This window comes from Schistocerca piceifrons, chromosome 1 (genome assembly GCF_021461385.2).
Source record: "Schistocerca piceifrons isolate TAMUIC-IGC-003096 chromosome 1, iqSchPice1.1, whole genome shotgun sequence".
Classification (NCBI taxonomy): domain Eukaryota; kingdom Metazoa; phylum Arthropoda; class Insecta; order Orthoptera; family Acrididae; genus Schistocerca; species Schistocerca piceifrons.
Window position 1 is genome coordinate 385,973,464 of NC_060138.1, and position 27,855 is coordinate 386,001,318.

At 40.1% G+C, this 27,855-nt stretch overlaps 1 protein-coding gene across 1 annotated transcript in view; it reads right to left on the minus strand.

Annotated features, from left to right (window-relative positions):
* The window catches only part of LOC124786882 (kelch-like protein 18), a 161,046-nt gene extending 148,249 nt beyond the window's left edge, over positions 1-12,797 (minus strand). Inside the window, exons 1-2 of the mRNA XM_047254297.1 lie at positions 12,602-12,797; positions 2,214-2,344 (exon numbers count right to left, since the gene is read on the minus strand). Coding sequence (XP_047110253.1) covers positions 2,214-2,344; positions 12,602-12,724 — 254 coding nt within the window. The 5' untranslated portion in view covers positions 12,725-12,797. The remainder of the gene's footprint in view (positions 1-2,213; positions 2,345-12,601) is intronic.
* Between the last annotated feature and the right edge of the window lie 15,058 nt (positions 12,798-27,855).

The following is a 27,855-nucleotide window of genomic DNA, read 5'->3' on the forward strand; positions in this document are numbered from 1 at the left end:
AGGAGGTCAAACCCAAGAGGGGACCATCACAGAAGGCCGAAACGTTTGAGACTCCTTTTAGTCGCCTCTTACGACAGGCAGGAATACCGCGGGCCTATTCTTACCCCCGAACCCGCAGGGGGATAGTCTTAAGGCAGAAGAGGTTAAATTGGTTAAGTAGGTCAGCCAAGAGGGCACCTCTCTGACAGGTCCTGTGAGAACCCCAAAGGGGATTATGCACTTTAAAGTCACCTAGTAGCAAAAATGGGGGAGGCAGCTGCCCTATAAGCTGAAAGAAGTCTGCCCGGGTGACATCGAATGATGGAGGGACATAAATGGTAGAGAGGGAAAAAGTCAGGCGGGGAAGGAAAAGGTGAGCTGCAACAGCTTGAAGATTGGTAGTCAGGGAGATGGGCTGACTTTGGATGTCATCCTGTGTGAGCAGCACGATGCCCCCATGAGATGGAATGCCGACCTCAGGGTGAAGGTCAAAACGAATTGGGAAGTAATGTGAAAGCTCAAAGCAGTCATGAAGGTGCAATTTTGTTTCCTGAAGGCAGAGTACAAAGGGAGGCTGTGATGCTAAAAGGAGCTGTAAATCCTCTTTGTGGGACCGAAAGCCGTCAATGTTCCATTGGAGGACAGTAATGATGAGGAAGAGATGTAGAGGTGTCAATTCGGCGACCGCCGAGTGACAGCCAGTGTAGAGTTGCTACTACAGGGCACAGGAGGAGGAGGATCCTGCTCCATGGGGTCCACAGAAGCATCGGCATGCTTGTACGGTCAGTCTGTGGAGTCCAACGCTGAAAAACGGTTGGTGGTGCGCACCGACGATACAGAGGCCGGCCAAGTTACGGTACCACGTGGTGACGCTGACGATGAGGATCTTGGAGTTGGCAAAGGACAAAACTGTTTGCCTTTGGTGGACGTTTTTGAGCCTAACCAGTTAGAGGAAGACTCGGGTGGTGTTTGGCTTGAGGGATGGAGGAAGTCTTCATGGGAGTACTTCTGTCCTTTCCAGCATACCAGTTGTGTAGCTGGTGGCTGCGCCCCTTGAGGTGGGAGTTTGATGGCTTGTTGCACAGCTGTATGGGAGAATGGTGATGCTACATTTACACTGGGCAATTTGACAACCTCAGAGGTGAATTTTAGGTTGCGTGTCTGCGTAGCCATGTCCTTCATGGAGCGAGGGATAACAAGACCAGACCTCTAGGTACCAGAACGGAGAACACAGGGTTTGTGACTAGCCAGTAACTTGCGAGCTACTGGGTAAGACACTTTTTACCCGAATCTCTTGGACAGCCCGCTCTTCTAGATACACAGGACAATCCCAGGGAAGGAGGGAGGGAGGGAGGCATTCCAACATTTCTCGACACCGAAGCACTCCCATGTGCTTGTGTTCGTCAGTCAACACTTTTGGGATGATTTTGGCACACACTTTTCTCATGTTCAAATCTTCGGTCACAATGCGGAAAACGGTTGTTTTTGACATGTTTAGAGTTTGTGCTATCAATTGAAGGATCAGCCATCTGTCAGAGTTCAAACAATCGCGCACACGCGTCAGATTTTTGTTGACTCGTGCGGCTGATGGCCGTCCACTGCGAGGTTCGTTGGTGATCTCCTCTCGGCCCTCCATGAACGACTTGTGCCATCGGAAAACTTGTGATTTGGACAAGCAATCACTCCCAAAGGCATTCTGAAGTAATGGAAATGTTTCGGTGGCGGAATTCCCAAGTTTAACGCAAAATTCGATAGCCTACCATTGCTCTACAGAATGATCCATTGTGCCGTGTTACATAAACTCAAAAGGGGGTTGACGGAAACGCACATCCTGACTCTCCAGCAGCTCACAGCCGAATAAGCCGAAGAGCATTTTGAAGCTAACTCCCCCTCTACTTAGCCCAGCTGGTTACAACATGCTGTGGTGGACCATTGTGTCAGAAAAAAAACTGATCGCATTACTTATGGAACGCACTCTGTACATACTACTCATAACCTAACTTTTGAATAATGGCCCATCTTTATTTTTGTGCTTAAGTTAAGGGAACTTCTGCAGCTAAAGAAGGGCACTTGAAATCAGTATGAAATCAGACCAACACAAAAACCTTGTACATGGTTATAAGCTAGGCGAGATATTGCATATGCTGAATCAGTAATCTTACAACAACATTACAAAAATACATAACATATGCTGTAAAAAACTTCAAAAATTTTGTAGTTTAATGTTGCCTTACGATGAGTCAATGCCTTGAATAGTTATTTCTCTTTGCTTGCTTTCCACCATATCATGTGTAAACATCGCATTGAAATAGGGAATAGTAGCCGCAAGAACAATTCGGTGGGCACTGTAGGACTGTGAATCAACCTGAAATTCAAGCAGACAACACACCATTTCAGCACATGCATATTTTTCAGGATTTAATAGTAACAGTAATAGTAACAATAATAATAATAATAATAATAATAATAACAATCAATAAAAAAGTGAGATGCTTACTAAGTCACCAAGAGTCGGAAAACTGGTCTATCAGCTATATTGAATTAAAACACTGTAAAAGGGTTTCCTTTGACACTGGTTGCAAGTGCTGCACCATGCTGTACTGGATTTGACCGAGATTGGATGCTGTAACATGAACATCAGACGGTGCCGATACAGGTCCACATGGAGAAGGGGTAGTTATACGGCTCAAAACTCATGGACTGGAAGTCCAACTTGATCCCCTCCATGGTGGTACAGTAACGACCAACCACTATACACTTGGCTGGCAGTGGTGGCAGTCAATGCAAAATGCTCTGCCATTGTCCTTGCAATGTCTCCGGTGTTGTTTAGAGACACACCTGTTTCAACGATGCCACCATAGGTAATCAACTGCCTTTACTGGAAATACTCTTGACATCTTCCCATACTGTTGTTGAACAAGCGGAACGACTGACAGAGGCCAGGAATGCTTGTCACGGCCTTTTCTGATCTTCTTGATGATGTGTTGCAGCCTTGGCCTTGCCAACGGAAAAGCTGCAAGGTTTCCTATCATTGGACAGCACTTAAACAGGATTGCCACTAGTTTTCCCAAGTGAAATTCCCTTATATTTCCCTGATTTCCAGATAAGTTTTAGCATTTTTCCCTGACACATTTTGAGGTCTCCAGGATAAGGTAAGACGTAAGTTGACAATCCATCTTTGCAGCTATGGTACAAAAAAAACAATAGTGTAAACAAAGAAATACCTAAAAAACCTTGCATGCAGACGGCATTTCCTGATGTGCGCAAAAGTCTGAAGTATTAACAACAACACCTTTTGTAATGAACTGTTTTTAGATGGAGAAAGCAAGCCAAATGGTGTATGTGTTTCATTAAGACCACTGATGTGATTTTATTTCAATAAAACAAAACACATTTGGTGACAAAAATACGTTTTACCCTGGAGTCGCAGGACAGATTTAAAGTACCTTCACTGATTTCAGAAATAAATCTCAGAAAAAAGTAGGCCTCTTGAAAGAAGTGTATAAGGCACGAAAGAACTGTGTAACCAGACACCGTAGGTGACCACCAATAAAATGTTGGTTCTACTACGTTTGTTATTCTCGGTTATTGCCCACTGTGTTATACCTATTATTTCACAGGTATTGTGATGAAATCCATTGTTCATGGCCTCTGTCCCATTGAGGAGCAACGTGTTCTGGGTCCATGGATAAACCACAAGAATCTGCTGAATTACACCACACACAAACAGATCCAGCCTGTGGGCAGATCGGTGAGACTAGATTAATGGGCAGGACTTGCATATTAGTGGGAACAGAAGGGCTTCAGACCCGCAGGTCCGATTCATTAGAGGTACACGCAGAAACTGCCTGCGGTTTTGGCCCATCGCAGAAATCCACTTGTGTGGCCAGCTATTCATGAGTCACAGAGAGCATGTTGTTGAAATGACACCATGGTGATCAAACCATTCAACAACAGATAACTTCTTCAAATACTCTGAGAACCAATAATAATGAGGATAGGTAGCAACTCACTGTAAAGATGACCACTGACCCACAGACCGGCACACAGAAAAGACAATCATTCTTACAACTAAATTTTTACCCATAGCTTTTATCAGAAAGCAAGAGCACACACACATTCACACAATCACTCAGACACATCTCACACACACATGACTGCTGTCTCCAGCTGCTCTGTCTACAGTCTCTGAGAATCAGATCCAAACAAATGACTCCTCACACCTCCCAGCCTCTCATTGGCAGCTGCTAGGCTAGAGGCAAGACGTGGTGGCAGCACTGACAGCAAGCTGACGGGAGTGGTAGGAAGGGGAGAAGTAGTAGTAATGAAGGAGTACGGAAGCTGTGCATGTACACAGTTTCATCCAGCCAGTGACCACGCATGACACATCAGTAAACAAATCATTTCATCTAATGAGACAAAAATCGAGATTTTTCCAGTGTTTTTTTCAAATTTCCCTGACATGTTTGAAATTTCCTGATATTTCCTGATTTCTAGAATCTGTGGCAATCCTTTAAACCTTTGCAGAGCCGCACATTCGATCTGGATTAGTCAACACCACTCAATCAGTCCACCAAGGGACAGAATGCCTCTGAAGATGACCTCATGACTTTGGGGTGGAGAAGTCAGTGTGATGTTGGAGTAACTCGTGTGATGTGGTCCACCCTCTCCTGGATGCTGTCAAACACAGCCAGCTGGCTGAACTGCTGATGACCTTCATTCTGGTGACCTACATCCTACTCTGGCTACTGGATGGAACTCTCCCAGAAAGGACACAGCCACAATGGATGCTCAGCAGAGAAAGCTGGATGCTGTCAAACACAGCCAGCTGGCCGAACAGCATCCAGCTTTCTCTGCTGAGCATCCATTGTGGCTGTGTCCTTTCTGGGAGAGTTCCATCCAGTAGGTGAATCCAGAGTGGGATGTAGGTCACCAGAATGAAGATCATCAGCGACTTCCCACTAAACAGAGCTCACCAGGGCTGGAGAGCAGAAAGAGGGCTTGTTGGCTGAGGATGACCCAGCCGCACACATAAATGAGTGGAAGTGCTGTGTTCAGGTTACAAAACCCGACCCTGAGCGCAAGAAGAGGTCAAGTCCCACAATACATGATAGGCACTGAGGTCTCCCAATAGGTGAAACGGTTGGGGGAGTTGTTCTACAAGATCTGCAAGAGACGGAGGTGAATACAGTGAGCAAACAGTGGTCCTCTGACACACATGAATTTCAACTGCAACATTTTGAACGTCAGTAGCCGAAGGGGGGGGGGGGGGGGGGGGGGGTTGCAGATGAGTAATGGGCATTATTGACAAACACAGTAATTACCCCTTGGAGGCAGCAAAAGTGGCATGGGGGTTGGGGGCAGCATGGCCTTGTAAATCTTTTTGGCCACATCATACAATATGTACTTCATAAGTTTAACCTCTTTTATCTCTCATTCTCCAAAATATATGCTTCAGTCCCTACTCCAAACGAGGTGATCCCCAGAGAAATTTACACACTTTGAAGGAGGAGAACAAATGACTCCTTTGTGGGTGGCCTTACCACATTTGCCCCAAGTGGCTTCTCCCTTACATCCAAAACTAGTGTGTCCAAAGTGCTGGTGTTTCAAACAGCTCATTGGGTTGGGGACATAAGACTGCACATTAAAATGAAGAAAACCTGCCCTGACATACTTCGAGAGCTTTGTGCTATCGAAAGTGAGGATGAGTGGGTTATATTTGATCAGTAACAATATTATTAAAAGGAAAACTGCCACTCACCGTATAGCAGAGATGCTGAGTCGCAGAGAGGTACAACAAAACGACTGTCACAAAGAAAGCTTTCAGCCTATAAGGCCTTCGTCAAAAATAGATCTCTCTCTCTCTCTCACACACACACACACACACACACACACACACGACTGCAGTCTCAGGCAACTGTAGCCACACTCTTGAAACTGCAGTCATGTGCGTGTGAGTTGCATTTGTGTGAAAGAGTGTGTGTGTGTGTGTGTGTGTGTGTGTGTGTGTGTGTGTGTGTGTGTGTGTCATCTATTTCTGATGAAGCTTCATTTGTGACAGTCTTTTTGTTGTGCCTATCTGCAACTCAGCATCTCCGCTATATAGTGAGTTGCAACTTTCCTTTCCATAATATTGTTACATTCCATCCTGAATTTTCAATTGTTTGATCAGATCGCCTTCTACTCTTTTCATGATATTCTGCACATCAACAGTACCTCCTTGAGTCCATTCAATTTTCAGCTCATCTTTGGAAATGTCCACCAGATTCCCATATATTACGACATTTTTGTTGCAGTTCACAATGGTGTGGAGCTCAGTTTTAATGTTCTCCAAGGCTTTCACTTTCTGCAGGTCTGCTGCTTGTTGAGAATGAGAGGTTTCTATGAATAGTGTCCCACTGCGTATCTGATGACAAATTTTAATATTTTAATGTTCTTGCTATACCCTCTAACCCCTTTTAAATGTAGAAAGGGGAAACTTTCACAAAGCTTTCTTCTCTTCTTTTAAAATGCATTCTGACTTGCAGCATGCATTGTTACTAAAAATGGAACTACTCTGAACTAGTCCAGGATCTGGAGGCCTCATCACAAAAAGCCTCTTGAGCAATGGGGTGTTGGTACCTACCAGCAGCACTCATTCCGCATGGAGGTGGAAGAGAAAATTTTGAGGTTCCATCTCGAACCCATGAGCAGCTAGGGAAATAACAGTCCAATCTAACAGAGTCCCACTTGCATGATTGACGTACAGCAGTTTCCCCAGAGGTTGCCCACTAATGACTGTTCCATAGGGTATAAGATAGGGCTGTAGTCTTTCACCCCTTATGTTTAATACATACCTCGCAGAAGCAATAGTGGAAATAAAAAAGAGGATCAAAAGTGAGATTAAAATTCAAGGTGAAAGGATATCAATGATAAGATTCGCGAAGTAAATGACTTCTTCTACTTTGGAAGAAAAATAACACATTATGGAGGACATAAGAAGCATACTAGCACTGGCAAAAGGGGCATTCCTGGCCAAGAGAAGTCTACTGGTATCAAACATATCCCTTAATTTGAGGAAGAAATTTCTCAGGCTGTAGTTTTGGAGCACAGAACATATAGTAGTGAATCGTAGGCAGTGGGAAAACCAGAATAGAAAAGAATTGAAGTGTCTGAGATGTGGTGCTACAGAAGAATATTGGAAATCAGATGTAATGATGAGATTATAAGTAACGAGGAGGCTCTCTGCAGAACTGACAAAGAAAGGAACATATAGAAAACACTGACAAGAACAAGGGAAAGGATGACCTGCAAGGTAATGTAATGTTCACCATTCAGTTTATTCTTATTGGCTTACAAAAATGCATTTTACCAGACTGGGGGGGAACAAAAAAACATATAAATAAAAAGACAAAAAACTAAACACACAGTGCTCATGAAATAAGCTGGTAGAGGCAGCAGGTAGGAAGTATGTGTAGCCTATACCTAATTACTCCTGGACCTATTCCACACTTCTGAAAAGTTCCTTCAGCAGAAGCTCTAGGAGAGTGACCAAAATTATTATTTCATTGGAACATTGTCAGAATACACTGCTGCCCTGCGACTGATCCTGAGAAGATTTTAGGAATGAAATTTGCTGAGGAAACAGCATTCCCAAAAAGCAATTTCTCAGTTAGGATGAGTAGGAAACTCTAAACATTGCTTGGATATTCCATGTAAAGTAGTACACACTTAGGATTTTTAAAAGTTTAAAATTTGGTACTTTTATACATTGTTTGAAAAAGCTGGACTTTTTACTGTATGGCAACAATGGGTTATGGCCCATTATTGATTTCCCTCCATAACTTGTAGCCATTTTTATAAGGCCATATGCTTTTCATGTGATGAGAGTGTGAATTATTGGAGATTTTGTTCATTCACATCAATTAATTGGCAGGTAAGAATTAGCATATCAGTATTTATATTAAAGTTACACACCCAAATGTATTGCATAAAGGGTACAATAATGAATCTGGTAAATTAACGGTTAGGATAAATAATATAATACAACATCATGAACTTTCATGTAACATGAAACACTTTCATGTAATTAAGTTTTTATATCAAGAGGGATGTTACAGTTAACTTTATCTTGTTCAATAATTTACTTCTTTGTGTGAATGTGTAACTAATATCACTACTAAAGATTTCCCAATCTCAACCAACATTGTAAAAACAGAAAGTTAAATGTGTAACATGAGTTACATCATCTGAGTCACAGATGTATTATTTTAAGGTTAGAAGAAGAGGATGCCCTTAATAGCAGCAAAGACAGAGCAGAAGGAGGGAAATGTTAAACAGTGAAGGAAAATAAGAATCTAAGAAGCAGCATCTGGACAAAGCTAGAAAAAGCCACCAGGAGCAGAAAGAAAAGTTCCTACTATTGAGTCAATATAAGCAACGACTGTTATTTGAAGAAAGAAGAGCTCAAACTTGGGAGAGAGTTAGAAAACATGGGCAACATAAGATGCAAGATCAGCAACCTAGTAAAGCTGGTCTGTCACTGTATGTCACATAGTTCTCTGGATAAAGCTATGGTGCAAACCAATCAATTCTTGCCATCTTCACCAAGACGTAAAGTCGTAGTTGTCTGTAAATTGTTCAGTAACTTATGTGGAAATTCATCAAGTGGAAAGTCCAAAAGACCCAGTCATGGGAGTAATCCACAAAACTGAGATCTTAGTTCTGAAACTAGAGACTTGATAGTTGGTTCCTACTGTCATCACAATGTTAAGTCAACAGTCATCGTGCAGGAAGGACACAATAGTAATTAGAGAAAATAATGAGAAAAAGACAGTTCATATTCATCAGTTAGTCACGTCCATCATGGAAACATGTGAGGCATTCAAACAGGAACACCCTGAAGCTCAAATCTAAGCTTGCACAAGTACGCCCACCACATGTTCGATTAAGCAGATAACTATCTCATAACGTATGATTGTGAAATATCATTAAAATTTCATAAATGCCATCAGCAGCCTTCATAAGACACATGATACTATTCCAGCTTATGGCATCACATTTGTATCAACCATCATATGTCAGCCACGAAGTGAGCTTTTGTTGGCAGAATGAATGTAACACACGACAGAATGTTACAGGTTTCAACAAAGCCTACAAATTGATGCGCAAGAAATTGTGAATTTATTATGGTATGTTTGGAAGATATTATTAAAAACAACGAAGAAGGCTCCACAGCTGTTAAGTAAAATACATAGTTTCTACAATTCCTCAGTTTCCTCTTCATTGTTATACAAAGACAGCTCAATCTGCATTTTTTTATATATATATATATATATATATATATATATATATATATATATATATATATATATATATATAATAGAAGGAAACCTTCCACGTGGGAAAAATAATATATATATATATATATATATAAAAATGGTTCTGAGCCAAGATTCCAAGGGCTTTGCACTGCCACACATTGATTTTGTTGAAAATTACACCTATGTTTTATCAAGATGAGGTGCAAAGTGCACATTGGGCAGCAGTTAGTATTTTCACAGTGTCAGTGTGACATTCATGTAATCACCACCCAACTGTTTTCTTTCAGACAACTTAACCCATTCCAAGGATACTGCAATTGCATTCATTAGCAAAGTACTGTCAGCTATACCTGAAAATGTGAAGGTAGTTTCACAATCTGATCAGATAGACCCTCCTCACAATTTTAAAACAAATATATTACTACTGCTGTATCTCAGTTTCAGTCATTGCATAATGTGGAAATCTACTGGAAGTTATTTGCCACATTCCATGGTAACGGAGCTGTAGATGGAATTCACGCAGTTGCAGAAAGGCAAGTGTGGAATGCAGTAAATAAACGAAAAAAATCAAGGAATCAATGTGAAACTTAATCAGGTTCAAATATGTTCTTCAGGATATTCAGTAGCAAATATAAAAAACACTCAACGATTTCATTACAAGGAAGGAGTACATATCTGCTGTCTCCAAAGAATTTCTCTGCTGCAGATCATTACTGGTACAAAGTAGAATGTTACTCTAAATTCAATGCTGGAGATGTAAATGCACTTTTTGAAAATTCTTACCTAATCGGTGCAATGGAGCTTGCTTGTCACTACTGGAAATGACCTGTAAAATGTGATGATGTACTGTACACAGAGGACAAAATTATACACCTAATGTTGTCAATGCAAGAGTGTATTTTCAGTTCTCTGACTTTTACCTGAATTTACAGTTTATTTTCCAGATGTCATTCCTATAATTTTTTGTAGTGTTTAAAAAGTGAAATGTTGATTTTAAGTTCCTCTTACTTGGTACATAATGTCATATTTTCTTTTCTCTGCTTGCAGGAAAAAAGTTTTTCCAACAATAAGTAGCAATTAACATGACTCATGTAACATTGAATCACATGCCCTTTTTTTTCCAAAGTATTACAATATTTCAAAGTGATATAAATATTTTTAGAAATCTGTAACTGTGTCATTTGAATGCCAACCTAATATGCATCTTCTGTGATAAAAACCAGATACATACTCCTAATGTTTGAGGGCACCTTTGACCTAAAATTTAAATTAGGAATAGATTTTATCAAATTTGTAATGTAAGTCACAACATAAATTACATTCTTTTTCTGTAATTTCAATGCTCTTCCCTGCTTAAGACCTTTGCCTCAATAGCACAATATATGATGATGATGATTTACAAAAGAAAATATGGGTTTATAGATTCATAAAAAGTCAACTTAATAAAACACAGATTTCAAAATGTAACACGAGTCACCAAGGGATCTCCCTGCTAGAAAACATTGTCACTCAGCTGATATCCGGGGGCAGATTTTAACAAATTTCAGACTACAATAATTTATTCCTATGAAACATATTACAGTTGGCACATTCTTCTGTTGAGGCATACCCTTAGTGTGGGGAGCTTTTCAAAAGAATATCCACTACTAAAAAAAGTCAGTAACCATATAAAATTGGTATAATATACCTATACAATATGTAAGTGGATGTATGTAGAAAAATTAGTGATGTAAAATTCAAAACAATGTAAACAGAATTTCTTTACTCAATTTAGCATGTATACCAAAAGCCAAAGAATACTGTCTTAGAAGTAATGATCTATGTTCTGGCTGAAATTTTACATTTTCCCCTCAGTAACTGAATGAAATTTTACATATAGGCCTAAGGCTGTAGTTGTGAATATGGCTAGAGAAGTTCCAACAGATATGTTGGCTCTGGAATTCCACCCTAATGTCACACCTGTCAATATAGCAAACATTATATTACAGCAAAAAAATTTACCGCAACATTTCTTCTCACAATCAGACTCGTCATCTAAAATAACATCAGCCAGGAGATTCATCAAATTTAACTTTTCTTCCAGCCTCACATTTAATTCACATAAGTTTTCTCAGACTGCACTTTCCGTAAACTTGCCAACTTTGCTCCAACATTTGAAAGTTTCCTGTTCAACTCAGTTTCTTTCCCTGTGTCCTAGTAAACGTTGATGATTTCTACCTTTTTTCTTATCCCAGTTTTTTAAGGCAGACATCTTCAAGTGTGAAGCTTCCTTCACTTGTGCTTGCTTTCCTGGTGCAGACGTCTCATGACAGTTGAAAACAGTTTGATTTTTTTCTGGTTTTCTTGGTTCACATTCAGCTGTGCCATTCACTTCACCAAGCAAAGAACTCAAAAATATGCAGGTTGTATATTGCCTCACTAAGCTAATTCATAATTGTCAAGAAATTCTGTGACATTTTCCTTATTAAAGGCTATTCTTCATTTGTCATTTATCAAATAGCATTAAAAGACTGAAACAGCAAACCAGCACTTAAAAACAAAAGAATATCTGAGTGACACGCAATTCTAGTCAATAGATGCAATTTAGGATTTGACACAGTAAGAAAAAAAAATGTATGTCATTCCACAGTAGGTATTTTAAACATTTGCTAAAGCAGTCATAAAGCTTACACTGTTGACCTGCAGTGAAAATTTGTTGATTTGTATACGATGAGTGGTAGTGGTGGTGTCAGATTATTATTAGCTTAATATAAAACACATTATTTTCTATTAATATGAAAACAAGGTAGAATAATAGAAACCACACGGATCAGCGGCTTCTGAGGCTTCATGAATATTAAAGCAGTTGTCGTGAAAATCTGTGCTAAATTTTGACAGGTTTCAGGACGCAGGAAATTGAGAACAGAAAAGGTGACAAATAATCACGCCATCAGTTACCAGGTTTTTATGCAGTGTGCGTGCAGAGGCTACAATTATGAAAATCTCACTGCAAGAAAAGTTACGATTTTCCTGTATTTTCCTCAACAGAAAAAAATCAAGTATAGAAATTGGGAAATGCATGGCATAAAAACAGTGTACTGATGCATACATATGTAAAGTCAGTTGTAATGGGGTTCATTAACGACTGATTTGTTGACATATTTTCCCTTTAACCATTGAAGTCATCAAACAATGTAGATCCTTTTATGCGAAAGTAACAGCGTGATGTGCGCCTGTATTTGTAGAATATAACTATTAGGATCTGCCTACTTCCATGGCTTTTCGGCAGCAATTTATCCCATTAGTTGTCATTCGTTTACTCATCAAAACAATTACGCTACCTTTAACGTCACGTCGCATAATTTACCCTGCCGCCGAATTTCTTCCATAATAGGAAACCCTTGAGAAAATAGGTCCAATTGCTGAAATATAACACATTCTTCGTTTTCAGTTTCGGGCTGCATCACTAATATCGATATCCTCACTTTGCAAACAAAATACACAATTTAATTTACATTTACAACATTGCTGCTACGATTCGAATTTACGAACCGGAATCGATAGATTGATGTATCGAGCTCGTGGTATCGATTATTCGTTATATAACTATATAGTGCTTTCAACCTAATCATGGGCACAATTTTGTATCCATGAAGCTAATTTTATAGAGCTGTAAGACGGTCACTAAATTGCGTGTTATATGTGGGCGTGCAGCCCGCATCAAATGTGAACATTATTCTTTCTTCCGTATTTAAAAAAACTCTCCACTCTCAACTACGTAAAGGAAAGTCATGGACGTTGAAAACAGGAGCATTTGACGGAAAAGTAAACTTTTCGCTGTGATAGATAACTACGGAATAATTATATTAAAAACTAAAACCAGAGTGTTCAATAGCGTCTGTTCTTAGGCATGGAATAAGCGTGCACATCACCGCCCCAAGTGGCGAGATTGCGAACTTCGTTCACGTAACTTGGCAATTGCGCTGCGGGACTCGCAATCTCCGCCGTCTTCACGCAGCTCCCCGCGGAGGAGCGGAGCGTCGTTCGTCTGTTTCCATAAGCCCTGACGCTGTTGAGAAATCGTGACGGAAAATGGACGTGCTGGCCCGACCGCGTTTGGCGCGGCAGCTCAGGCACCGGCGGTTCATCAGACGGCGGTTAGATCGAAGAAGGCAGGGAATACGGTTAGTTGGTTGGAGAAGGCGGGGTTGCTTCAAACGAGTCATCAAACACAAACGCGCGCTTGACACGATCGATGGAGACGGTGCTGCGTTTGCTCTTAGCAGAATGTCCATTGTTTTATCCATGCAGGTGAGGACACTATGAGGTCCGGTATAAGACAGTGTGAGAGGTGCTTTAACTCCATCTCGTCGAAGCATGACATGAGTGCTGTTTGTTAATTCTTTATGCACTAATGAAGGACGTGGACCATGTAGTGACGCTGGTTGAGGACACATTTGAGCGATGTATTCTCTGAGTCGAGTTATTAATTGTGGTTGAGGTGAAAGGTCTCCCAAAGACACTCTTGACTGCACAATTTCCTCTGGTAGAGACGAAGTGTCTCTCCATACAAGAGCTCCGCTGGCGATGCATCACATGAGAGGAGTAGGGCCAAGTTAAAATTCATATCGTGGCACATGAGTGCTGCTTTCAAGGAGTGGTGCCAGTGCTCCATTATCCCATTGCAAGCTGGGTGGTAGCTTGTGGTCAGATGGTGTGTTGCGCCATGTAATTTTCCTATCTGCGTGAAAAGTTCAGTGTCAAACTGGCGGCCTCCATCTGTGTTATATGTAGAGAACAACCAAATGGCGCAACCCATTGTGCCATAAATGCTGCTGCCAGTGTCTTAGCAGAGGTACTGACCACCATGATTTCTTCAGGACAAAGCGTGACTCTGTCGATAACTGTTAACAGGTATCGCTGTGCTTCTAATGGTGGCAAGGGTCTCATTATGTCCATGTGGATTTGGGTGAATCTCTCAGTGACCTTCAGAACATTGTTAGTGGGCACATACATGTGCCGTTTAATCTTGCTTCATTTTCATGCTGTGGAAGAGCAGACCCACTGTCGGTCGAGAACTGGTATCATCAGAGACTCGGGGATCAAGCCCATATGTCTAATGCGCCATGTAAACACGGAAATGTTAAACACTAAGCAGAAGTCGACGCGCCTCTCTGTCCCTCTACCCGCCTGTATCTCACCGACAAAAAGTTGGGACGCAGATTCTTGATAGATACAGGCTGAGATTTAACTTTCTGCCACACGACAAGGCACATATGTATCGCCTGATCACCACCTTCTTGCTGGCAGCGTCCAACGATTCCGATATTTGAACATACGGCACACAGTATGTGGAGTTACACCTGGGACTGTGTCGTGCAACAACATGAAAATTTTCGTCATCATCGATGTGTGGAACCGATCATCGAGGCGGATCTTCTAGCTCACTACCACCTGCTGTCTGACATTGCCAATGCCTGGCCACAGAATGCAGTCACCAGGTTGTCAGCGACCGGATATCGACGTCGCGTGGACAACGGTGATGTCAAGTCGTCCAGGCGATGGCAGACGAGTTCGCGAAGCTACTTGACCAGTTCCCGATATTGACCAGGCCTCCAGGGGCCCACAGCAGGAATGCCATTTTGTGTAAGTCCAGGCAGTTGGTCCCAGACAGATATGCCAGAGTGGAGGCTGAGTATGGCACTATGCTGGTAGAATGGATAATATGTTCATCCAGTGGTGCAAGGTCAAGTTCACTGCACCTGGTCCCCAAAAAGAACGATGCATGGTGGCCATGCACGGACAACCATGCTTTGAACACTAGGAGTATACCACATCATTACCCAGTGTCACACTTGAAAGATTACAACCGTGCATTGAGTAGGAAACAAGTGCTCAGTGTCCTTGACTGCACCAAAGCATATACACAGATTTCTGTGCCCAAGAAAGACATTCCCAAGATGGCAATAACTACACCTATTGGTTTATGATTATGACCTTTGGCCTCAGGAATGCGACACAAAGCTGGTAAAGGTTCATTGATTCTGTACTCCAAGGATTGTAACATTGTTTTCCTTACCTCGAAGATGTCCTTATCTTCTCATAAATGCCAGAATCACCCCAGCAGCACCTTACTCAGGTTTTCAGACATCTCGCTATTTATGGTATCGTCCTAAAGGAGTCATAGTGTGTGTTTGGTAAACCAGAGAAGACTTTCTTGGGACATCATATTTCATCAGAAGGCTCTTGCCCATTACCAGATAAAGTCGAGGCCTTAGCAAACATGCCATTACTGGCTACAGCAAATCAGTTGTTCAGATTTCTTGCCGTGCTCAGTTTTTACTGGTGCCAACTACCACATGCTGCTGAAGTGCAGGAACCACTCATGACTGCACTGTTCAATCCCAAGGTGAAGGGCAAAGCATTAGTGCAATTGGACACCAACAGTGAGCTATATATTACAGGCAGCCAAGAAGACTCTTGCCGATGCTGCGCACCTGGCACACCCTACCACAGACGTGCCCATGGCATTGGCTGTAGATATCAGTTAAACAACAGTCGGAGCAGCACTTCAACAATTTGTCGGCGACACATGACAGCCTCTTGCGTTCTTTACGTGTAAAATGACAGCAGCGCAACAAAGATGGAGTACGTATGATCGCAAGTTATTAGCCATGTATGCTGCAGTAAAGTACTTCCGCACCTGACTGGACGCAAGAAACTTTATCGTATATGCCGATCACCCACCTTCGCCACAACCCTGTCAATTATAAATCCTGAAACTGAAAGAAAGAGACAAGTTTTGCTCACAATTTATTAAAAAATTGTGTGGGAGATGAATTCTCACAAACTTAGAGGTGATAGGGCCAAATCTTTAATATGTATGTTTTCTGATCAAAATTGGCCACTGACCGTTATTTCCCACAAAATTAGCTTTCTCAGTCGATGTTAGTTAGTAAGTTACACGTTCCATGGATCATTTTTCACGATAGATCGTAATTATGAGGAACAAGTCATTTTGCATTCACATCGCAAATTAATTTGCACATTTAGTCACATTCTGAAAATTTCTAAATTTGTATCTTTTGTGCAAAAATAACAAAAAGTATACAGATGTGAGTTAGTAATTCCTAACCACCATCTTTTATGCATTACAGTGAGAGATATTCTTCTACAGAATAGAAAGGCGAAACTTAAAGATTTTTTTTTTTAATTATAGTTTGCAGTCTAAAACGTAATATCTGTGGCAAACAATATCTTAAAGAGTATGTACTTATTTTTGATTGTATGTCAATTAGGAAGCGGCTTGTATGGAACCACGACAAGAAAGTGTATGCAGGCTATGTTGGTTTGGGCAACATTGTGAATATAGATGCTTCAGTTTTTCAGATAATGTTATATACTGAAAAGTTTAAATGTCCAGTTGCATATTTCTTTGTGAATAAAACTGTCATCACATCTCATTACTGAAATTGTGAGATTTTGTACACTGAAACTGTTTTCTGTAGGTCTTCTTGTGAGGTCAGTGACATGTGATGGTGTTGCTGTCAACATTCAGTCACTGAAAAATCTTGGGTGCTTACTGAATCTGGAAAATTTTGCTCCTTACTTCAAGCATCCTACCAATGACAGTAATGTTCAGAGAATTTTTGGTCCATGCCATATGCTGAAATTAGTTCATAATACTTTATCTGAAGAAAAAATTGTTAACTGTGGAGATGTGAAGTGGGACTTTATATTGAAATTACATTATCTGCAAGAACGTGAATCTTTAAAATTTGCCAATTCACTCTCTGGTTCACATGTGAATTTCTATAATAAGAAAATGAATACCTCTTCAGCAGCCCAGGCAATGAGCTCCAGTGTTGCTGACATCATTGAATGTCTAGGGCGTTCCCAGCAACCAGATTTTCAGGATACCTCTGCCGCTGTAGAATTCGTCAGAGTTATTGATTAACTGTTTGATATGTACAACTCTAGGAATATTCATGCTAAGGGCTTTAAACAACCACTGCACTGAGAACTGAAAATGTAAATTCTTTTACTGAATTTATTTGTCGCACAGAAAACGTCCTTCAAATATTAAGAATTGATGATGTGTGTGCATTAGTACATCCACGAAAAAGATATGTGCTAGGACTTTTAATGTGCATACATTGTGTTAGAAGCCTCTCCCAGGAGTTTCTGTTTTGGGATACTGAAACTGTAAAGTATTTTTAACATACAAACTCTCACAAGATTGTCTAGAACTTCTTTTTGTTGCATCAGATCTATGTTTGGTTGGAACAATAATCCCGTCACATTACTGTTCCTGTCTGCTCTGAAAACAATGGTGTTCAGGAACAATGTTACTGCGAGTAACAAGAGTAATGTAGAGGACAGTGAGAAAATGAACTCTCTCGGAGTTCATGAATTCATATGCCATAAGAAACAAAGCGGAAATCCACTGATGATAGTGGAGATACTAGTTACTTTATCAAAGTACTCAGTGAATACCAGGAGAATATTATTTATTATATATCATGGCATGTAGTGTCGAAAGATTATGAAAGCGTTAAGTTGTGCTGAGTGTAAAGAAATTATTACCATTCCTTACATGTGCTCAAGTGATCACACTTACTGCAAGACTCCTGTGACAAACCCAGTGGCCTTTACTATGAAAGTTTATAGAGGTGGTCTGCTTCACCCACCTGTAGCAGTGTCTAAAATTGTGCAGCATACAGAAAAATACTTTCGTTTTGCTGTAGTTAGATTTACTTTAAACTCAAACCATTTTTATGAACAGCTTAGTAATTCTGTTTGTTGTTTCTTTGATCAACCATCCAATGTATTTGGAAAATCGCATACGCTAGAAGTGTGCCATTGACTCTGAAGACATGCAAGAGTCACAGTTAATATGACATATTGCTACTGTGAACTTTCAATTTAGATTAAAGAGATATACAGTAAAAGCAACAGCCGCAGCACAATGTAACTGTTCTAGCATGAGGCAGTGAATGAGGAAGCTGATTACATTTGCCAATGTATGACATTTGAATATATACGGTGAGTCGCTAACTATTGCCACCGAGAATAGCTCCGAAAGTATGATAGTAGCTGAAAACGTTGTTCAACAAAAGTTGCATGGGACAACAGGGGCCATAATATGACGTTGACTTTTTCTTGCTAGGTGGGGTCACATCAGAGATATGAATATTTACTACTTGCACGCTATACGAGAGAGAACTGTCAGAGCATGTACTTCGATGAGTGCCGAAGTGATGAGGGATACCACTCAATCTATGATAACACGATTGCAGCACCACATTGATACCAATGGTCATCACTTCGAACACTTTCTGTAAATGGACGTTCATGCCACCTTTGTGACCTTCGTTGACCTTCAAAGACCTTACTGTTACGCACCATTGGATTCGTCTCGATAGCCGCTATCAGAAAATAAGAACAAAACTACAGCATCCCATTAAAAAAAAAAAAACAAAGTTGACTTTCATATTGCTGACGCGACCCCACCTAGCAACACAAAACCAACGTCGTATTATGGCTCCCATTGTTTCATGCAACTTTTGTCCCACAAAATCTTCAGCTTCTGTCATTCTTCAGAGTTATTTTTGGTGGCAATACTTAGTGACTCCCCCTGTTTACTGAATGACGGAAGACGAAACCGAGATGTTGGATCTGAAAATAATTTCGCGCAGGGACAATCACAATGATGAAAGAAATAACACTCTGAGACGAAACTACTGTCTTCAGTGCAAACTAACCAGCCATTGACACGTAAATATCACCTAGAGACACGTCATCCGTTCAAGATATTAGAATTTTATCGTATTCGTTGATATAGGCATTTCGAATAACTAATTTTTAGTATAACAGCTGTCACATCACACTCGGGAGCTGTTTCCGGGGTATAAATCGGCAATTTGTTAATGCTTCACCCCACAAGTCACAAAGGTTATACAACTCGCTCTTTTGGTTACATGTATTAAATTTAATTATTTAAAAATCTTTTAATATTATGGGATATGTCATTGATTTGAAAATAATGCACACACACACACACACACACACACACACACACACACACACACACACACACACAGACCCACTCACTCACTTAATGACTGATGCAAAAAATAAATCATGGGTTGCTGTTCTTGCAGTTCCAGAAGCTGCGCAAGTGTATTTGGCGACCACTGTTTTAATTTTTTTAATAATAAAATGATAACACACTGAAACTGAATGCAGTGCTGCAGCAACAACCCAACAATAACTGCCACAATACGCTCGTGGCAGCAGTGGTGGAAGGAAAGTGGCGCAACAAAGTACACCCAAACTGAACTTTTTGTGGTATGAAGAAAGTTGCGTCTCTTAAGTTGCACCACTGAAAACTCGGAGTTCACACAAGGAACTGCAGTATGCCACTAGCTGTGGCGATACTTTTGTCACTTGTGTGAACCCAGCTTAAGACACTTTGACAGCTTATTAAACGACTGAAAACATTTGGGTTAAAATTCGGACACCATTCTCCCTGAATCCAAAGTTGTTGCCAGTGTAAGTAATATTAGCCCTGAATTTATAAATCTGCACTCTAAGGAGAGGAAACCATTTGATGATGAAACCAGAAATGAAGTGACAAATCTGAAAACATAAGAATTACTCAAGATTAATTTATTACATCATTATTGTCAATCTAATTTCTAACCTGGAAACGCGATATGGAACACTGAAGATTTTAGGCAAAATATTTGGGGTTTTATGGAAATAATCAAAGATGTCTGATGACCAAGTCGCTGAAGCATGCAGGTTATTTACGAGGAAATTCCATAATTGTGTCATAATAGATTTAGAGGAAGTTAAATCTTAGAAAACAGTTGTAACTTCAGACTCGAATACATTATTTTGGAACCATAGAACTCTTGAATAAGATGTAGAAGCTTTAAATTTCAAGCTTATTTCCAGATGTACACGTAGCTATGCACATCTTTTACAATCTTCCAGTGACCTAGAGACAGCAGAGAGTTCATTCAGCGCAATGGCTCAAGTCAAAAATTGTCTCAGATTAATTTTGCATCAACAGTGTCTCACAGTTTTGGCAGTTCAATCCAGTTTGGTGAGACAATTGAACCTTGATGCTGTAATTCAAACATTTGCTGAACAAAAGACTCCCAAAGTGCCATTGACAGTCGTTTAGGCAATTAGGCTATAATATGCTATTCATTATGTGACTCATTACGATTTATATGTGAGCATGTTGATATCTGGTTATTGAAACGTGTGGCTGCATCAGAGAATGAGCACTGACAGAACACTCTATACTACAGTGCTACAGGCATAAGACATTTTGTTGGTGTCCAAATCAGTATAAAACTTTTATTTTACAGTGAAATGAAAGGAAATTGAACAATTTTAAAAAATCAAAGTGAATGGAATGTATAAACATTTCACCCAGAAATTGTAGCTGAGTAGCATCTGAAGTAGAACTTGTAAATTCTTCAGTTGTGTCACTTTTCTCTCTTCCTATATAGGTCTTGGTCAGGCTATCATCCAGTCCCTACCGGTGATGGCACTCAGTTCCTGATAACCCTTCATAATTACTTTTCAAACCAATATTTATTACTGCTCTTTAAGTCTCCTAGTCAATCAAAGCATCATGGCACTGGCATTCTTTCTCAATGTATTTAACTTTTGCACTCTAATCCATGATTCATCCAATTCCTATGTTAGCTGTAACAATGACACAGTGGGAAACTGGAGACATGCTTTACTAATATTTTCTGTTTTCCTACATTCCATGTGTTTTTGATTGTAGCACTTTGTAGGGATATGAAATGGAATGATAACATAGGATTACCAATTTGTAAAACAGGTGGCAGACTTCTGTTTATTGGCATAATACTAGGGAAATGCAATCAGTCTACAAAGGAGATGATTCACAATCATTTTTCAACATCTTAGAATATTGCTCAGGTGTGTGGGACATATACAAAATAAGACTAATAGGGTGTAATTGGGAAACCTTTCTGAGACATATAGAGAATGACGAGAAATTCCAGTATGTGTCCAGTCCAGTTCCCCTATGAGTTCATTGGCAATGGGCATGGGCCTATAAATCAATTAAAGAAATTAGTGTGTCTATTTTTGAATCAAAATAAATTTTCCACAGCCAACTGAAACCACCCATAGCTTCTGTGGGTAGAGGACTGTTGAATGGTGGGAGTTGGTCAGTTTTCAAGATAGCCAATCACTTAATTCCCAAAATAAACAAGGCGGAGAAAACCGGCAGAAGTTCCAGGGCCATTACTTTGAAATTCAATCCACAACAATGTCGGCATGAAGGAATACTGACCCTGCCCACAGTGAGAAAACTGGCGCCACCTCAGGGTCACCAACCTGAGAGTCAGATGGCTGAGTGGCACGCTTGGAAAACGCAGTGGGAACGGTATGCATTGCCTCCCCCAGTCAAGCTGGTTAAAGAGACCTTTTTCTATCAGAGGAGATGGAAATCGCAAAACTATTGAGAGATGTTGTCTCTGCCTCATTTCATTGCAGCTCTTAGTCAGCCCATTTCGTGACTAGCATTAGTGCTGTAGTTTCCGCCATTTTTGGTATATTTTGGCTTCCATCATCTTGGAAGCAACTGTGTGTAAATTCAGTTAGCTTTAGTCAAGACGTTGTGTGGTAGGATATCCATGGCAATTTGGTCCACAATTACTGTGGGCAACCAACATCACTGTCCCACTGATGGAGTGGCAAGCTTTATCATGCTGCACCTGTCTGCGTGCTCATATTATGTGACTCCTCGTGGCTAACTGCTCTCGTTCTCAGTTCTCAGAATTAATCTGTTTTTCCATTTACCACTCTCTCTAAGAACTGGACGAGTTACTGTTGTCTGCTTGTTACTGGTCCATAGTTTCCCATTGTTCCCATCATTAATCAAGTCATTTACCTAGACAAAAGAATTCGCTACTTTAAGTAACATAGTCTGATGTCTCCACAGTCCAGGAAACAGAAGATCAGGATATAAGGTCGTTATTGTCTGCTGGTAAGGGAAATGGTGTCAGACAAAATCTGTCATTTACATCCCACCAAGCAGCTACAGACATCGTAATCAAATCTACAAGGGGTATTGAACACATACAAAGAAGGGGAATGGTTACTATTTTTTGACCTATAGGAGAATGTCATAGAGATGTTGAAAAAACCGAACTGGGAGACACTTGAAGATAGATGCACACTATCAAAAGATAGCCTACTTACAGAGTTTCAAAAACAGGATTTCAATAAATACTCTAGGAACATAGAACAATCCCCGACGTATCAGTCCCACAGAGATCGTGAAAACAAGCGTAGATAAATTGCAGTATGAACAGAGACATTTAGAAAGACATTCTTCCTGCACTCCACAAGTGAATGGAACAGGATAAGGCACTAATAATTAGGACAATGGGAAGTAGACTCTGACATGCACTTCATAGTGGTTTGCAGAGTATGGACGAAGATGTAGACAAATGCATTCGCAATGACGACGGCAAACAGAAAAAAGTTCCAAGCCACTATTTTGGAGCTCTCCATTCAAATGCAACTTTTTGTCGTTTAAAGGTCCATATACACACTCCGATTTATTGGCGGAACGACCAAAAAATTATGTGTGTGTGTTGGCTTGGTGGGCGACTGACAAATAGATTTGATTGTAGGGTGGTTGGATGAGTCTGACCACATAACGGCTGACCCTCCAGGGGGCTGTATTCGGGCTTCCCTTGGGAAACTTGTTCTACCAAGGCCGGCTCCTGTGACGTCACTGGGGGATACGGCAACAGCTTAGACATTGTCGCTAGATACAATCTCTAAGCAGTAATGGGCTCATGTACATCACTGTGGTTTAGGTTGTTGTTGCTACTTTTCTAGTGAAAACTGGATTGCCAGTGAAAGACAGAAGAGCAAGCGTAACTCTGCTCTCGTTCATTGCAACAACATGACGCACAAACATGACACAGAAAAAGAGGATGTTATGATCCATCATTTTTCAAAAATACTTAAACTATTCCAAATTCACCACATCAGTAACAAAAAATGAAATGAAGACCTTACGGGGAAAAAAGTAGTAACAATAAAGTTAAGGCTAATGGCCATGTCGCATCTTGCAGAAGTCACGTGGCAATGTTCTAAGAAACCAAAAGTCGATGCGAGACGAAACAAATATAATTTTTTAGACTCCATAATGGCTTCATTTGGCTCCCAGAGACAGTGAAAGATATATATTTTGTGAATAAAAGTCCATCGACTGTCTGTATTTTGGTTTTTAAGCTTTTATTTACGGTAAATATAAAAATGAAATATAAAAACCGAAATACACACAGTCGACAGCCCTTTACTCATAAAATATACTGGCTTCATTGGTAAGAGCGTTAAAAAATCCAGCCGAACACCGCGCCATCTACTATGAAGAGCAAAGCGTAAGACTGAAATTTTTTACGCTGCTAAAGGACGGCATATGCTTTTTTCTTGCGCATCTATATCTGTATTTATTACGTACCCCTAATTTTATGTGAGTTTCTAAAATCTATGAGGAACATTTTTTATGCATAAAGTTTACATGAACGTTATACCTTTTGATGCGATCTTCCTGGTCAGAGGAGTCGAAACACCACACTGTCGAAAAGTTTCGACGAGTTTCCTACTCGTCATCTTCACGTGAAGTGTTGGGTTCATGTCTGTTTCCTTATAGCTGTTGGACTGCAGACTACTCTGCCCACGTCCCTATGGCTAGACCAATTGCGTGCCAATGGAAGGGATGTCACGGCCAGTGGTAGGTTGCCCTAGCGGGGTGGAGGGGTAGTCAGGTATCATGTCTGTTCTGCTCACTGATTCTGCTGCTTTCACATCGGAACGTTTCTGTCATAGTTATTGGTAATGTCGCGTCCCATGTGGAGCTCAGCTGGATGTTGTTGGCCCAATTGACAAGATCGCCATATACACTTACTTTCAATGCCACTTTGATAGCTGAATCCTATAATCAATTGGCAAGGACCATCACCTTTGTCTGTTCAAAAACAAACACATGGCCTTGGTTGATACTGTGATTTTCCACTGCAGACTTGTCAGTCTGACAGAGGCAAATGCTCCTCACATATTCTGAGCAGTCCTGTGAGATGTAACGCTTTGTCTGGCCAATGTACTGCATACCACACTCTCAAATGATGCCACTGACACATGCATATTTTTAGTTTTAACCATTTTTGAGTTGTCGTTAGAGTTGTGGAGAGTCCACATCTACAAAGAAGGTTTATAATTCTATGGAAACTAGCTGAAATTAGTGGTTCCTATAATAGCACAGACATGTGCATGACTTATCTAGCTATGTGTACAGAGTCCTGAAAATGGTGCTAGTGAATCACTGAAACTGATAATCAAATATAATGATTAATAAGATTCCGGTTGTCGGTATTTATTTTCTTCAAGGCTTTGGAAGTAGGTGGTGAGTATTAATGTTTTACATCATTGGCAAAAGAAGCGTCATCATAGATTCTTAAGATGTCCAAAGTTGTTTTAAAGTTGAGAAATTTGATTAAACTAAGCATTAAAACATGGTTTTCAGATATAATATTTTATATATTAGTATTTTGTCTTCATGTATACAGATAGGTCAAGAGAGGGTGTTTTTTTCATTGGTCTTTTTTTTTAATTGAACCTCAAGGATTCGCCAGCCGACCATCACAGTGCACAATGATAAGACATTAGCGAAATTAAATGCTGTGGAGTACAGTTGATGACAGTAAGGAAAGAAATTTTCTTTTGTTCTGGTACCTTTAATGCTCTTACGACCTTCAGAACATGTTCCTTACGGATTACAATCTCGCTGTTGAGCTAGAAGTTTACAGAAGTCTAAACTAGAAATATGACTGTTCCATTCTTCCTCCGTGTAAGTGAGAAAAACCTGCTTGTTCCAGTCGTTTCCACCTACATTCAGGAACATTTCTGATGTCATGTCCAATACTTCCCGACACCATGATTCCAGGAGCTGGAGAGATATGGGTCTTGAGAAGTAATGCTACCTGTACCCGTTCACCAGGTAGTCTGTGAACATGTTGGTGTGTCTAACAGACAGGCTTTATCACTCTTGGGCAATAATGACAATTCATTTCATGACCAAGCAAGTAACAATATAGTATATAGACGTCTGTGGTGTAGAGTATACAATGAAGTGACGAAAGTCATAGGATAGCAACATGCACATAGATAATGGAGGTATTATCGCGTACATAAAGTATAAAAGGGCAGTGCAATGGCAAAGCTGTCATTTGTACTCAGGTGATTCATACAAACAGGTTGTAAGTAGGCTATTTAGGTTTTCTTATTGGTAACGCCACGTAGCGCTCTGTATGAAAATCACTGGCTGTGCTGTGTGCAGTCTGTGGCTAGTTTGCATTGTTGTCTGCCATTGTAGTGTTGGGCAGCTGGATGTTAATAGCGCGTAGCTGTGGGGAAGTGAGATGGCAGATTTTTGAGAATGGATAATCTGGAAGTGTGTCCATCAGAAACAGTACATTTGTAAGAATGGATGTCATGAACTGCTATATATATTATGACTATTAAGGTAAATACATTGTTTGTTCTCTATTAAAATCTTTCATTTGCTAACTATCCCTATCAGTAGTTAGTGCCTTCCATAGTTTGAATCTTTTATTTAGCTGGCAGTAGTGGCACTCGCTGTATTGCAGTAGTTCGAGTAACGAAGATTTTTGTGAGGTAAGTGATTTGTGAAGCGTATAGGTTAATTTAGTCAAGGCCATTCTCTTGTAGGGATTACTGAAAGTCAGATTGTGTTGCGCTAAAAAAAATATTTTAGCACAGTCATTTATAATTTTTCTAAGGGGACGTTTCATATGTCGACCCTTAGCCGAGGATACCTCACTGGAATCTTCTGATTTTTTTCTTGTAGTTTGTGTAATTAGTGCAGCCTTTGTTTATTGCTAGCACGTAATTGTAGAGAGAATTTCCTTTGTAGTTGTAGTTTTTCATTCTTGTACAGTAAAACAGTTGTGGCATGCGTGTAGATTTACATCAAGTATTTCGCAGTTGCGCTTGCAATTAACGAGATATTATTTTCAATGCTATTTTAATGTGTTTTCTTATTTTGCTCTTCAAATTGTGGTTTTCTGTGTTGTCGTGTGAAATATTGTGACAATAATGGCGTGTGAAAAACGTAATACTAGGCTCCAAAGTAAACTGAGAAATGACAGTGAAGACGAAAGCAGTGTGTTAGCGCCGCCAAGTAATGAATTAACTAATGTTCAAAGTAGTAATTTGGTAATTGTGCATAGGGAAATGGAGCAGGCTGCAAATAATGGTGTAGGCAGTGAAACAATTAGTGAACAGGGAAGCATTATCGATCGATCGGTCGGCAACAGCTCGCCTCAGGAATCTGAAATGACAGGACACAATCTTGCAAATACTGTAGATTCAGGTTTTGCGTCCTCACCGATTTCTCAAATAAGTCAAGACACATTTTCTGCTTGTCAAAATGTGAATGTTGCCGGTTCAAATGCACTGCCGAAAAAGCATAGAGGAACAGATTCCAGACACTAATATATTATTATTGCAATTAATGCAACAAACGAAACAAAATCAGAGACAAACACAACAACCTTTAGACACAATGGAACAAAATCAGAGACAAACACAGCAAAAGCTTCAAAAGTTAGACACAATTGAACAAAAGCTTCAAAAGTTAGACTCAGTGGAACATACGCTTGAACAAACACGTGAAGATTTAACTACTGAGTTACATAAAATCGAATCGAAATGTCAAAAAGTCTTAATGACGTAAAAACACAAATTTGTGAGCATTTCCAATCTATTTTTTCGCGGCATGAAAATGCATTACAGAATCACGAATTAGCCATAAAAGAACTGCAAACTATTGTTCATGAAAAACATGAGACCTTGCAAACTAAAATTGACTCAGTTGCATCTATCGATTCGGTTGCGCAACTTGCAAAAACTAAGAAAAACTTAAAGAACACAGTAGATACGATTTCAACACAAATGGACACTCTGAAATTTGGTTCAGAAAAACACACTGAGGAAATAAGTACACTATCAGAGAAAGTAGCCGAACTTTTGGATCAGTTCACTAACTTATCTGCAAAGGTAGATGATGATCTGAATGCCACAAGACCTGTAGCCATCACTGACACAGAAGAGTATGAACAAATTAAGAAATTCAAACAAAATCAGAATCAAATTAATACGGAACACAAAAGAGAAATCCGGGAAGTACAAGATCAGTTGGCACAAGTAATACAAAAATTACATATTTCAGAGGACACTCGCGCTCCAACACGGGAAGAGGGACTTAGAAATACGGAAAAGCCACAAAATAATAACACAGGGCATTTCGGAAATTATGAAAGAAATTGGCAAGGTGCACCGAATTTTGAGATGGAACCGCCGACACGACGTAACAATGACCGATATGCTACTCGCCGACACGATGATTTTGACTATAAGCTGTTCATTACTACACGTAAATTCAAAACATTTAAGAATTCTGGCAACGACATTCATCCACAAGCGTGGCTCCATCAATTCT